The following is a 14587-nucleotide window of genomic DNA, read 5'->3' on the forward strand; positions in this document are numbered from 1 at the left end:
CCTGCCCGTTTGGCATATTTGTTGGTTTAAGTGAAAAAAATGATAAATTTCTGAGGACATTATTGTGGGAAATATTGTTATAGCAACAAGATGTTTGCAAATGCCCCCTCCCACTCCGTTTGTTTGAAACCTCTTCAGTAAAGTGACAAGTAAAAGGATTTTCTCTGAATCATTGACGAAGCCTCTTCGCGCGTTAGCCAGCTGCTTTGCTCGCTTTCCTCTCTGCCGAGTTTATGAAGAGCTCACTTATTTGTACAGAAATAGGCTCAGAACTTCGTCTCAAACATCATGCTGGGAAATTCATCACTTGTTTCGACCAGCAGCGCCGGGTGTACACGAGAGAACATAAAATAGCCGCCAGTGATTTCAGGATCTCATTTCACTCAAGTCCTCAGTGAGGACCTGAGATCGGGTGCTGTGCTTTAAACTGTTGAATCGGTCGGAGAGACTAACGGGAGTGCGTGAAACTGATCGAGCACTTGTCCACCGCACTGACAAGGTCGGGTCATTGATGAACGTTTGCACCGGCTGAAATCACCGAGCGTGGGCTCCCCGGGTGGCCATGAATGGATGGAACCAGACAAGCCGAGAAGGCTGGAGGCTGAACGCTACCGAGAGCTTGGGGACGTGGAATCTGTCCTCGGGGCAGGTTCTGGATGACACGATGATGATGCACATCTTGCCCTCGGTGTATGGGATCCTGTGCATCGTAGGCGTCGGGGCCAACAGCCTGGTCATCCACACACTTCTGGCTTGTAAGACCAAAGGGGTGTCGGACATCTACGTGCTGAGCTTGGCGATCGCCGACTTGCTCTTTCTGCTGGGGATGCCTTTCACGATCCATCAGCTGGTCAGAGACAGGCAGTGGATCTTCGGTCAGTTCATGTGCAAGGCGGTGACCGTTATAGATGTCAGTAACCAGTTCACCACCGTGGGCATTGTCACCGTCCTCTGTATAGACAGGTAGGCTACAGTTGTGATCCTGTATCACCAGACCCGCTGTGCTCCCGTAACATTCTAGGAATTGCGCTGAATTAAGTCTTACGGAAGTATATCTCCCCATTTTTGTTACGGAGACCAATAAAAACACCACAGGTCGTTTAATACCGGTACTTAGACCCAGACCATTCTCATTCGTTGCTTTACTATTGATATGGAACTAGGCTGAGCACTTTCTCTGGTCTTCCCGCCGCTTCTTGTATGGGATAAACTTCTCCGAGAATCAGTCACTTGTTGCACGGGCAGACAGCGGCTGTTCTCCACTTCCCGGGAATCCACGGGATGCAAACTGCTTTCAGCAGTTTAACCGCACTGTGTAAGAGGCCAACGGGGCCCCGCCACAGTTCATTGTCGGGGGAGTGTGGGCTATTGGGAGGTAGAGAGTGAGTAAGATCAGAATACTACAGTGTGGAATCAGGTTGTTTTTTTTTAATGAGCTGCCGGATTTTTTTGCTGTATTTGTTAATGAGATTTTAAAAAAATATTTGTTTGCCCTTTTACACTGTGACCGAGCCCGTTGCTAATTAAAAGGCGGTTAGGATGTGTTGGATGGCAATGAGAAGTCTGGTTGTGCTATGATTAAGGGTGCTTTAATAGTGAGGTGCTGTTCTGTGTAAACTCTTATGCACATATATATATATGGCTAGGGTGTCTAAGACTTTTGCGCGGCACTGTATTTTCCAACGTAGAGCGGAGAGCGAGTTTGTAAACCTGGCAAAAGTTGTTAGGAGTGGCGAGGGTGGAGTGCCATGGGAGGGGTGTGGGGCAGGCGGTAGAGAAGCAGTTCAGTGGGCGGGGGAAGGGGTGGAGTGGGTACAGACACGCCCAACCCTGCATTTGATTCCAAACAATTGGTTTATTGATCATTACAGAATGTCTCTCCGGTGCTTCCCGTTCCCTCTCCTCTCCCTCCCCTTTACCCAACCATGATTCTCCTCTCCCTGAGCTCTTCCCGCTCTCAGTCAACAACAGAGATCCATATCAAACAGGGACAGGTTTATCATCACTCACATGTCATGAAATTTGTTTTATTTTGCAGCAGTACAGTGCAATGCATAAAATTACTGTAGTACTGTGCTCCTTAAGAACATACAGTATGAGGAACCCATCTGCAGTGCAGACTGACTGGGAGCAGCATACACTGTCTACCACAAATACATGGGTGGAGTTTCTGAAGCCCCTGGTATCAGGGAAAATGTTTAGTGATGTTGGTGAAATCTTAAAGTAGATCATCACTCTGGCTCCACAGTCACTGCCTGACCTCTTGAGCTCCTGAAACAGTATGTTATCCATTGTATATATTCATACCATATTCCTCATCGTGGTAGAATATAATTTAGTAGGATCTCCAGCTAACATCTGACAATAAGTGATTTGTTGAGAATGGGGGATATGGGGGTTATGTGTGGACAGGGGATGAAGGCATAAGGATGTGATATGGCAAGTGTATAGTTATGATATTTCAGGCATCACCGGTGTGGGGCAGACCCTATGAATCAGCTGATCTTTTTCCTTCTGAGGTTCTATTGGCTCTTGAGGTTGTGAAAGATGGGTCTGGCCATGTTCTGGACTGTGCACAACCTCTTGTCTTTGTTGTATGACTTGGCTAGAAGAGCTGTCAATTATTCTGTGGTCTACATGGAATGTTCTCAATGTCCTGGAAGAATAGTGGAAACACTTGGCACCAGAATTTTGGAACACACATTGGGAAGATCCATTGCAGATGTGCGATTGCAGACTGCCCTTGAGAAGGTTTCATGGGAAATCAAAATGTTATCCATTTCCTCCTGGAGTGTGCACATCTCAGGAAGATTTGGAATAGGCTTTGTCAAGGTTTATCCAAAACAACTGTGCAACAGAGGACTCTGATTTATCAACTGTCCCCCGGACGCGTATTAAAAACATACCATCAGTGAAAGAAAATTTCTGATCTGTTTGAGCTGCCTAGGACCAAATGCTGAAAGAGAACACTATAAATGTCCAAGACAACACCTGGAGGGAGGAGCTGACGCTCAGTGAAGCTGTTGCCGAGACCTTAAGGAGAAGAGCCCAAATCTATGGTTCTCTGCTGAGATGTGTGGCTTTCCATATTCACCACATTGTGCTTTTGTACCTGGGAGGACTTCAGCCACGGGAAAACTGTTTCTCCAACTTCTTTCAGCTTCATTTTGACTTGGTGCCACTCCGAGTCAAATGGTGTATTAGTGCCATCTGAAAATCACTTGGATAAGCAGAGATTCCTTCCCATCACCATCAACCCAACTCTTCACATTGTACATAAGCACACCCACCACCTGCTCTGAGTATCCCCACAGACTGTCCACAGTCACTGGTGAAACCTGTTGCATATAGCAGATTCACATAAGAAGAATAGCTACTGGGTTGTTGTAGTCAAAGGTTTTTGACAAAAGTAAAAAGTCCAGCATTAGTTATTGCACTCAAAAGACTGAAATCAAGGACAAAGATGAAAGAAAATAAAAATAAATGTACTGCAGCTTCTGGAATTATCTAGATTCTAGCTTCTTGCAAACAATTGCTAAATTAAACATTGAGATTGTTTCCTAAGTGAATTATGTAAAGTTTCGCTATGTATTGTTGTAGCCAATCCACTCCAATGCTAAACATGTTGTTCATTCAGAGATACTCTTCTGCACACACTGTTATAAAATGTGGTTACTTGAGTTACTGTTGTCTCCCTGTCAGCTTGAACCAGCCTGGCCATTCTCCTCTGATCTTTCTAGGTAACAAGGCATTTTCACCCACTGAACTTCCGTTCACTGTTGTGTGTGAAAATCTCAGGAGATTAGCAGTTTCTGAGATGCTTATTCATCCCATCTGGCACTAACGATCATTCCACAGTCAAAGTCTCTTAGATCACATTTGATCTACATTTTGATATTGGACGCTTGGTCTGAACAACAACTGAGCCTCTTGACCATGTCTTTTGTGCATTGAGTTGTTATGACATGATTGGCCGATTAGAAATTTGCTTTAACTAGCAAGTGACCTAATAAAGTGGCCACTGAGTGTATGCATGGTTAATGTGCAAGAATATTCAAAAGTCTACAGATTCATTAGCCGTGGACGGATGACTAAGAATAGCAAATTGCCTAGTAATATGCCATATGGAAAGCAGAAATTAGAGTCATTATAGAATTATTTTCCCCAGACACCTAGATTTATTTTTGTGTTTTTCTTCTAGTGTTCCAGAATGCACCTAAATTTGTCGATATATATTATGTTTTTATATGATGCTGTAGTGGGCTGGGTAGAGTTAGTGCGTATTAGCCAGCTGGAAAAATAAGTTCAAAAAGCTGAATATCTTGCTCCAATATAAATGACTCAAAAGGACACTCAGATACCATTTCTGGATTTGAAGAATACCATGACTAATATTGCTTATGTTCATTTGTTTTTGTATAACTTTAAAAGCCTTTGGACTGAGTGATTACAAAAAAAAATTACCAATGTAATACCTTTCTGCAGGAGAATCCAGGGTTAAAAGGAACAAATGTTTGTGTTGCTGAGTTCCAGCATTTTGTGTGTGTTGCTTGAATTTCCAGCATCAGCAGATTTTCTCGTTTTAATATAAATAAAAACTGTTAAAAACGATCAGCAGGTATGGGAACATCTGTGGAGAGGGAAAAGAAGTTAATGCTTCAGACCAGAATGGCTTTTGAAATGAAATATTAAATCATTTTGCACATACTGACAAAATGCTCTGTTCTCCAGTCTTTGCTCCATCCTCAATCCTAGTGTCCTTAGCCTGTGGTGATACGATACCATGACATCCAATTTTATTTTGTTAATAATTTGCAGCCACGTCAATTGAAAAACTTCAAAATGCAAACTATCACCACTGTATCCTCCTTGTGTTATGGTGGAACCACTAAAGCTCAAGATTCCCTTTGGGGCACTAAAGACATAAAGATATACATAAAATTCATCCTTCTCCTTCCATATGACTTGCACATCCCAAACCTTCAATGGTCATGCTATCCTGATCCTAAAATTGCATGACCATTGCAGCATCAGATATGCTGAACATGAGGAGCGAGGAGTACATTTTTATTACAATGGAAAGTTCTGAACTCCATATGATAGAATGTTATGAATTTCTAAACTCTATACTATGGAACTTTATGAACTCCATACTACGGAAGATATGCTGATTCAAATGAGGTTTGGAATCCAGTAAACCTTGCCTTATCAGGTGAACCACCTACTGAAGAGTGACATGGGGGATCCACTTGGAGTTCATGATGGCTGGGATAATTGGAGGTGCCAAGCAGTGAATTTGTAACTGGACAAGATAGGAGAAAGGGGAAGTATAAGAGAATTTCTTTTCTTCAAGACTACTACAGTTTCTCTAATTTTCATGTTCCAAGTCTCTGCTATGAACAGTTAATTACTCCTTGGTTGAAAATCTTGTTTTCCTTTATAATGTGGCCTTTGTCCACTCTTGCATGCACATTAGGAAATCGTATTCAGTTTTCATTAAAAATGACAGAACGATAAATTTAAAGAAGTCTTAATGCAATTATACAAGATGTTAGTGAAACTATATATTGGGCAATCAGTGCACTCTTTTTGTTTCTTTCCTTTAGAAATGATGTTTCAAATTTAGTGGACTCCAGTTGAGGTTGATTTCTAATATTAGTGTTTGCCCAGTGAGGACATATTGAGGAAATACCTTTGTCCCCCTTCACCTGCACCTCATTGAGTTCTGTGCCTGCTATGTCCCCCAAGATCTTCTTCCGTTGCCTTAATCTCCAAACTCACTCCTTTGGCAAGTTTTCCACATCCCGCACTGATGACCCTTCCTCCTCTTCTTGAACTCCCCACTCTGGTCCTCAGCTGCTCTGGATCTTTTCATCTTGAATTGCAAACAAGACATCAATCGTCTTGACTTCATCACTCCTCTCTTCTCCTTGAACCATACCCCCTCTGAACACATGGCCCTCCACTGTCTCCACACCAATCACAACCTCACTATCAAACCTACAGACAAAGGGGGTGCTGTTGTAGTGTGGTGGACTGACCTCTACCTTGCTGAGTCCAGGTGGAAACTAGACACCTCTTCATACTGAGCCTTTGAAGAGGACCCCACTCTGGACCATCAGAAAACTGTCTCACCAACCCTGGAGAGCTCCCACCCACTGCCACCAAACTCATAGTTACCACACTGCTCGCTTCTACCTCCTACCCAGGAATCAGAAATCTGACCATCTGTGTAGGACTATTGCCTCTGCCTAGTCCAGATCATTGAGTTCATGTTCTCATACCTTGAGAACATTCTATCCCCTTTGGTTCATACCCTTCCCACCTACATCTGCAACATTCCTCATACTCTCAATCTCTTCAGTATCTTTCAATTCACTGGCCCTGATGGCTTCACTTTCACCATGGATATCCAGTCCCTATAAACATCTACCCCCCCCCCCATCAAGAAGGCCTTAAAGCTCTCCATTTCTTTCTCACTAATAAACAACCAACCAGTTCCCCACCATCACCACCCTCTGCGTCCAACAAATAATCCTCTGCGACTTCCACCATGTCCCAAGGGATCCTAATCCCAAACATATCTTTACCTTCCTCCCCCTCTGCCTTCTGTAGTGATTGCTCTTTCCACGATTCTCCTGCCTTTCATTTCATCCCTCCCCAGTAATATCCCTCCTGGCACTTATCATTGCAAATGGAAGAAGTGCTGCACCTGCCCATTTTCAGGGTCCCAAACAGTCCTTCCAGGTGATGAAACACATCACCTGTGAATCGGCTGGAGTCGTCTGTTGTGTCCAATGCTCCCCATGCGGCCTCCTCTACATTGGTAAGACCTGTTGTAAATTGGGGGACCGCTTCGTTGAGCACCTCCGCTCCATTCGCCAAAAGCAGAACTTCAAAACCCAGCGGCTAAACATTTTAATTCCCATTCCCATTCCAACACGTTGGTCCATGGCTTGCTGTTGTGCCAAGATAAGGCCAACCTCAGGGTGGAGGAGCAACACCTCATATTCTGTCTCGGTAGCCTCCAACTTAATGGTGTGAATATCAATTTCTCCTTCTGATTTGTCCCCTCTACCCTCTTCTATTCCCCACTCTGGTGCCTCACCTTTTCTCATCTGCCTATCGCCTCCCCCTGGTTTCCCTCCTCTTTCACTACTCTCCTCTCCAGCCCTTTACCTTTCCTACCCATCCTGCTGAGTTCCTCCAGCATCTTGTGTGTGTTGCTTTGGATTTCCAGCATCTGCAGACTTCCTTGAATTACTGAAGCAATTCCAGTACACTGATCCTGATAGCAGGGTGTCACTGGAATAATTTCATCTATCAGCTGCGTAAAAGCAAACTGTTTTCTCCAAATTCTGACACATAATTGCATAATATTACTGCAGTAATCCTGATATACCAGAAACAGAATGTCACAGCAATAATATCCATCGTGGCTCAGAACATAATCTTGACACATCAATACCATGGCACAATGTCAATGTCATAATCCCCATGCACGGTGCCGTTGCAATGATCCCTATAGAACTTTCCCAGACGGGCAGTGTTACTTAATCCCAGCACGGTTGAACATCAAGGCAGTTATCAGTTTAGTAATCCTTTCAAGAATAACATTATGGATTATGAATGTCACATTTTCAACAGGGCAGTGCAATACTACTGTATTAAAATTTATGATCTAGCGCAGGTTACTGCAGTAATCCTGGTATGTCAGCGTGCACTTAATCAATGCATGTTTGCCAATTTTGTTCCTCCACAGGTATATAGCAATAGTCCACCCCACAACAGAGAAGAGGACCATGTGTCGGACAATGGTGGTGAATGGTCTTGTGTGGCTTGGCAGCTGGTCAATGACAGTCCCAGTGATGTTATATTCCAGGACTATCCGGATGGGAGACATTGAAGTATGTGCACTGGACCTGCCTTCTGGAGCAAAAGATATGTACTGGTATACTCTCTATCAGTCCATATTGGGATTTATCATTCCTCTTATTATTATAAGCACCTTCTACTCACTGACTCTCTTTCATGTCTTTAAGTCACTCAGAAGAGTGGGTAGAAAGCAATCAGTGCAGGCGAAGAGGGCCACCAAAACTGTGCTGATGGTGATAGCTGTCTTTTTGGTGTGTTGGTCACCTTTTCATGTGATGCAGGTACTCAATTTAACGGCCATGCAGCCCAGCTTGCTTTTTCTATACACCTACCATATCAGCATCTGTTTGAGCTATGCCCACAGCTGCATCAACCCCCTCCTGCTCCTGTTCTTCACTAAGAATTTCCAGGAGCGTTTGTGTGGCATTGTGACAAAGAGCAGGTCCACCTCTCATGTCCAGTTGGCTGCCACAAGAAGAGGGGGAGCTTGTGAAACCGTGGAAGTGGAGTGTAAGAGCTCAGTCCTCTAAGAAAGAGGCATACATTTAACCCTGTACGACTTTCCTTAAGGTCTGAGCTCTCTCTGTTGATAACATATGGGTTAATAACCTCTGTATTCTCTGTAGGCAGACCCACATGGCAGTTCCAGCAAATTCATTTCCTCCACCAGGTTTGGCACATCACAGCAGTTTTATTAAATGATACACAAAATGCTGGAGGAACTCATAAAATCAGCTATTATCTCTGGAAGGGAATGAATAGTCAATGTTTTGGGCCAAGACCCTACATCAGGACTGCAAAGGAAGTGGGATGAAGCCAGAATAGGAAGGAAGGAGGAGTACATGCTGGCAAGTCCACTGTCCCCTTCTAACTGATTCCTTCCGCTTCAGCCCTTTATCTCTTCCGCCTATCACCTCCCAGCTTCTTACTTCATTCTCCCCTCCCTCACCCACTCACCTTCCTCCTCATCTGGTTCACCTATCATCTGCTAGCTTGTACTCCTTGCCCTCCCTCTACTATCTTATTCTGGCTTCTCTCCCCCTTCTTCACCAGTCCTGTGTCCTGACGTGCTGAGTTCCTCCAGTATTTTGTGTTTGCTGCTGAAGGGTTCCACATCTGCAGGATCTCTTGTGTTTGTTATTACCTGCATTATGCTGTGTTTATTACTGGTTCAGAATCAGAATCAGGTTTCTGTAAATTAAATAAATATGTAGTTCAAAAAGAAAGCATAAAAAAACAGCGAGGTACTGTACATGGAGTCATTATCCATTCAGAAAGCTGATGGTGGAGGGGAAGAGGCTGTCCCTAAAATATTGAGTCTGTGTCTTCAGGTTCCTGTACCTCCCCTGTGATGGTAGTGATGAGAAGAGGGAATGTCCTGGATAATGGGGGTCCTTAATGATGGATGCTGCCTTCTTAAAGGCACCACCCTTTGAAGATCTCCTCTGGGGAGGCTAGTATGCATGATGTATCTGACTGCGTTTGCAACTTTATGCTGCTCCTTCCAATCCTTTGTAGTGGCCCCACTGTATCAGATGGTGATGCAACCAGTTAGAATACTCTCCACAGTACATCTGTAGAAACTTGCAGAAGTCTTTGGTGACAGACCAAGTTTCCTCAAACACCTAATGAAATATAGCCACTGTCATGCCTTCTTTGTAATTGCATCAATACATTGGGCCCAGGATTGATCTTGACACACAGAAACTTGAAACTGCTTACCCTTTCCACTGCTGATCCCTGGATGAGCTCTAGTGTGTGGTCCCTTGGCCTTTCCTTCCTGAGTCCACAAACAATTCCTTGGTTTTGCTGACGTTGAGTGCAAAGTTGTTGTTGCAATATCACTCAACCAGCTGATCTATGTCACTCCTGCGCGCCTCCTCATCACCATCTGAGATTCTACCGACATTAGTTCTGTCCTCAGAAAATTTGTAGATGGCATTTGAGCTGTTCATAGCTACACAGACATGTATGTAGAGAGTAGAGCAGTGGGCTAAGCACAGATCACTGAGGTGCACCTGTGTTGATTGTCAGCGAGTTTATTTTCGATCTGCCCTGACTGTGGTCTCCCCATGAGGAAGTCAAAGATCCAATTGGAAAGGGAGGTACAGAGGTCCAGGTTTTGGATCTTGTTGACTACTACTCAGGGTCTGATGGTGTTGAACTCTCAGCAGTAGTCAGTAAACAGCAGCCTGATGTCCAGGTGATCTAAGTCCATGTGGAGAGCCGGTGAGATTGCATCAGAAGCAGACCTAAAGGCAAATAGGCAAATCGTTCTTGCTTAGGCAGGAGTTGATTCTGGTCAAGACCAACCTCTCAAAGCACTTCATCACAGTAGATGTAAGTGCAACTGGGTGATAGTTATTGAGGCAGCTCACTCTGCTCTTCATGGCTACTGGTATGATTGTCACCCTTTTGAAGAAAGTAGGAACCCCTGACCATAGCAGTAAGAGATTGAACATTCCTTGAGTGTCTTTATCGCCCCCACCAGTTGGTTGGTGCAGAATTTTAGTGCTCAGCCAGGTCCACCAGGGTCCGATGCTTTGTCAAGATTTACCCTCTTGAAAGATGTTCTGATATCGGCCTCCAAGACAGAGATGACAGGGTCACCAGGTGCTGCAGGGATTCACACAGCTGTAGTTCTATTCTCCCTTTCAAAGTGCGCATAAAAGATGTTGAGCTTATTTAGGAGTGAAGCATCACAGACATTCATGATGTTAAGTTGCTTGGCTTTGCTTTGTAGGAGGCGATGGCGTTCAAACCCTGTCACAACTGTCAAGCGACCCTCTGTGATTGAAGTTAAGGTCAAACAGTTTGCAGCTGGGGAACGAAGCATGCTGATTATCCTACCAATTGTGTTTTCACAGTGTGTGGACTTTCAATTATAAAGAAAGAAAAGGTGATTTTGCTTTCATATCAGTTTTCTCAAATGTACTAAAATGAGGTACTTTTGAATTACAGATATCATTGAGATACAGAATGTGGGGGAAAAAAAAAGATGTGCAGAGAAAACCCCACACTGCACAGTCCATTTTAATGGAATTGATAGATGGGCTTGTTTGGTTCGGACTCAAGACTGAATATCCTGCCCGTTACCAAAATAATTCCATGGGATCCATTGTATCAACTGACCGAACTTGCTTGAACATTTTTTTCTGACATTTATTATGTCCAACAGTGAAGCACTCCCTGAGTATTGAGTTGTATCAGTAGCAACATAATTAGATTTTGTGTTGAAGGCTTTAGAAGTAAACTTAGTCCTCCATCCATTTTATTCAGTGGAAAGCACGCTTCCAGCTGAGCAAACATTTTCATCAGATTCGAATTTCAAACACTGTTAAGATGTAGAAGTTTGCAAAGCCCACAAGAAAGCTAGTGATGCTTTGATTAATGTTTAATCTGTGTTTTAGAGTGAAATTCCATTCATGGCTGCAGAAATCTCCACTGTCTGCCAGTGTCAATGGCTGCAATTAACAGTGCCACCTTTCACATCTCTGCCACTTAACGCATGCAAATAGCAATGAGAATTTATATCATAAACAGTCAAAGGCTAGGGTTCACCTTTTCTGTCATCTTCACTCAACAGCAGGAGGCCACCACAACGTTGGTACCGAGTCTGATGTCCACAGTCTCTGGCACTCTGGAAATGTAAAATTCAACTGAGTGAAAATTCAGCTCATGCTGGCATTGTGTTCACTAATGAAAAAACGTGTAGGTTTCGAGCATTGACACAAACCTTCTTGGAATCAATAGTTCTGTATCATATTGTGAAACAACAGCTGCTGTCTTGTTCGTGGTTCTCATTGTCATTCATATACTACTGTATTTTGCTGAACAGTAAAAACAAATAATAAAATATTCCTGCTCTGTGACCTTTGCATATATTTGCATATTGTTTCTTTGGTAAAATAAAATTAAAAGATTTTGAAGATAATGGTTGAATATTGCCTGAGCTGAGATTGCAAGTTACTCTAACTGACTTAATCACTGAAGTAATGCATTGATGAAAACATGGAGCTAGAGATGTTGCTGCCAACACAGTCTGACCGTGGTCTTTCTGTCAATAAGTCCAAGATCCAATTACAGAGACAGTTATTAAGACCCAACAAGGATAGTTTACCCACCAACTTCTGAGGGATAATTATATTAAATGCCAAGAAGAGAATTAGTTTAATTTGTAATTATGTTTGCACAGACATTGTGTGTTGAAGGACATGACTCTACATGATACCATTCTATGTTTTAAACTATAAATGAGTGTGTGAATCACAAAGTGCAATAAATTAGGCTGTAGAGCTGTGGATGTACTTACATATGTTCGATTTTGGTGTGGCTAAATCAAAGATCTAGTAGAGAACTGGATAGTAATTATTCCTGGATGCAAGTTGCTTAGGAAAGATAGGGAAGGGAAGAGTTGAGTGGGTGTATTGATTTAAAAGAAAACTGTTGTGTCAAAAAATGGGGAAATCCTGGAATGGCTAAACTCTGAATCCATTTGGCTGGAATTGGATACCATTCCCTGAAGGGATTATACTATTAGCAGCCAACTCATGAGAAGAATATTGAAGAGTAAATGTTCAGGGAATTGCAAAAGTGTGCAAAAGCAGTAGTGTGGCGAGAAGGTCATCACCAAACTTACTATGGGCTAAGATGTTAAGAATTTAAGGGGAAAAGAGAGGAAAATAATTCTGTAGTACAAGGGGTGATTGATAAGTTTGTGGCCTAAGGTAGAAGGCGATGAGTTATACAGCTCTCGTTATATGCACATGCAGGTCAACTCTTTGAGTGATTATGCAGAAAGTTTGAAGTTAACAACAGATTTTCTTCTCCCTTAGGCCATGAACTTATCAATCACCCCGATGAGTTATTAACTTCAAACTTTTTGCATAACCACTCAAGAGAAATTTCTTTACTAATATGTCAGTGTTGGACTTGGTTCTGGAGAACAAGATAAGCCAAATGGGGCAATTATCCCATGGTACAGAATATTTTTGGGAAAAAACAATTAAGCTTTAAGATTTAAGATAGCTTTAAGATTAAAAATAGCCATAGAAAGTGACAAGGACCATTCTGAAGTCAGGATTCTTAACTGGAATAGGATAATTTTCAATGGATGAGAGCACATCTTGCCTGGGAAAATGGAGTCAGCACTTGGCAGAGAAGATGGTGGATTGAGAAGAAACCTTTAAAATGGAGGCGATTCAGGTACAGTATATTCCTATAAAATGGAAATAAAGTCAGTGTTCAAAACAAACTGTATGTGGCATGTCAGGATAATAGCACCAGATGAATTAGGCTGATTCTGAAAGAAATGATGGGGAAATAAAAAAGTAAGTAGAGGGCAAAGATAGAGTATTAGAAAAGAATGGGTAGGTACATAGGAAGGAATTCAAATTCTTTGCAATAGGTGTATAAATGAATGTGCAGGTGGGAATGATAGAGGATCAAAAAGATAATTAACTCATGGAGGCATAGGGTACTAACCGAATACTTTTCACTGTCTGAACCTTGACCTTGAAAGAAAATGCATTTGCAGAAAATGAATGGACTGTAGTGGACAGAGAGAATATGTTAGAAAGGCTCAATAAATTGCTGCATCCTACCAGGATGCTTCTTACATGACTTAGAGAAGAAAAGGAGGACACTGCAGAGGGATTGGCCATTAAAATTTATCGAATAGAGAAAGAGCTTGATAGAGAGGATGTGGAGAGGACGTTTCCTATGGTGGGAGAGTCTAAGACCAGAGGAAGCAGCCTCAGGATAGAGGGGCATCCTTTTAGAATGGATATGAGGAGGAATTTCATTAGCGGGGGTGGGGGATCAGGAGTCTGGGGCTGAGTGGAAGATTGGGTCAACCATGATGAAATGGTGGAGTAGACTTGGCCAAATGGCCTAATTCTGCTCCTATATCTTTTGATCTTATAGTCTTATGTTTCAAATTTCTGTAGATACAGGGAAAGTGTGCAAGGACCTGTCAATATTAAAAAGGGGTGTGATGTTAGATGTCAGGGAAAAATCTTCATGAGATTTATTGATATGTGAAGCAAAGGAGGAGCCAGCTGGAGCTCTGTTGGAGATGTTTGCAGCTTTAATAGCCAAGCTGAGGTACCAGAAAACTGGAGGATAACTAATGATGTTCCTTTATTTAGGATGGGTAGCAGGGTTAAGTAACTACAGGCCTATGAGTCTTCTGTGATAGAGAATTATTGGAGAAAATTATTCTGCCTGATGGTTGTGGGGTTAATAATTGTTTCTGAACTTGGTGGTGTGAGTCCTGAGGCTCCTGTAGCTTCTTCCTGATGGCAGCAGTGAAAAGAGAGCATGACCTGGGAGGTGGGAGTCCCTGATGATGGATGCTGCTTTTCTACAACAGCATTTCCTGTAGATGTGCTCAATGGTGCGGGAGGACTTCACCCATGATGGGCTGGGCTGTATCCACTACATTTTGTAGGGTTTTCCATTCTAGGGCATTGGTATTTCCATACCAGGCTGTGACGCAACCAGTTAATATACTCTCCACTACACATCTATAGAAGTTTGTCAAAGTTTTGGGTGTCATGCTGAATCTTTACAAACTCCTAAGAAAGTGGAGACATGCCATTCGTTCTTCATAATTGCACTTACGTGTTGGAGCCAAGACAGGCCCTCTGAAGTAATAACACCGAGGAATTTAAATTTGCTGATCCTCTCCACCTCTAATACTCTGATGAGG

At 42.8% G+C, this 14587-nt stretch overlaps 1 protein-coding gene across 1 annotated transcript; it reads left to right on the forward strand.

Annotated features, from left to right (window-relative positions):
- Positions 1-562: 562 nt before the first annotated feature.
- On the forward strand, positions 563-9371 carry LOC140739084 (melanin-concentrating hormone receptor 2-like). The gene is made up of 2 exons (XM_073067030.1): positions 563-963; positions 7763-9371. Exons 1-2 carry the CDS (start codon positions 563-565, stop codon positions 8403-8405), a joined length of 1044 nt encoding a protein of 347 aa, XP_072923131.1. The 3' UTR covers positions 8406-9371.
- The last annotated feature ends 5216 nt before the right edge of the window (positions 9372-14587 follow it).

The sequence above is a fragment of the Hemitrygon akajei genome, chromosome 15 (genome assembly GCF_048418815.1).
Source record: "Hemitrygon akajei chromosome 15, sHemAka1.3, whole genome shotgun sequence".
Lineage (NCBI taxonomy): Eukaryota > Metazoa > Chordata > Chondrichthyes > Myliobatiformes > Dasyatidae > Hemitrygon > Hemitrygon akajei.

Excerpts from the sequence above, each read along its gene's own strand:
- LOC140739084 (XM_073067030.1), top strand. The coding sequence starts at position 563 with ATGAATGGATGGAACCAGACAAGCCGAGAAGGCTGGAGGCTGAACGCT. Across the intron at positions 964-7,762 it reads ACCGTCCTCTGTATAGACAG|GTATATAGCAATAGTCCACC; the intron begins GTAGGCTACAGT and ends GTTCCTCCACAG.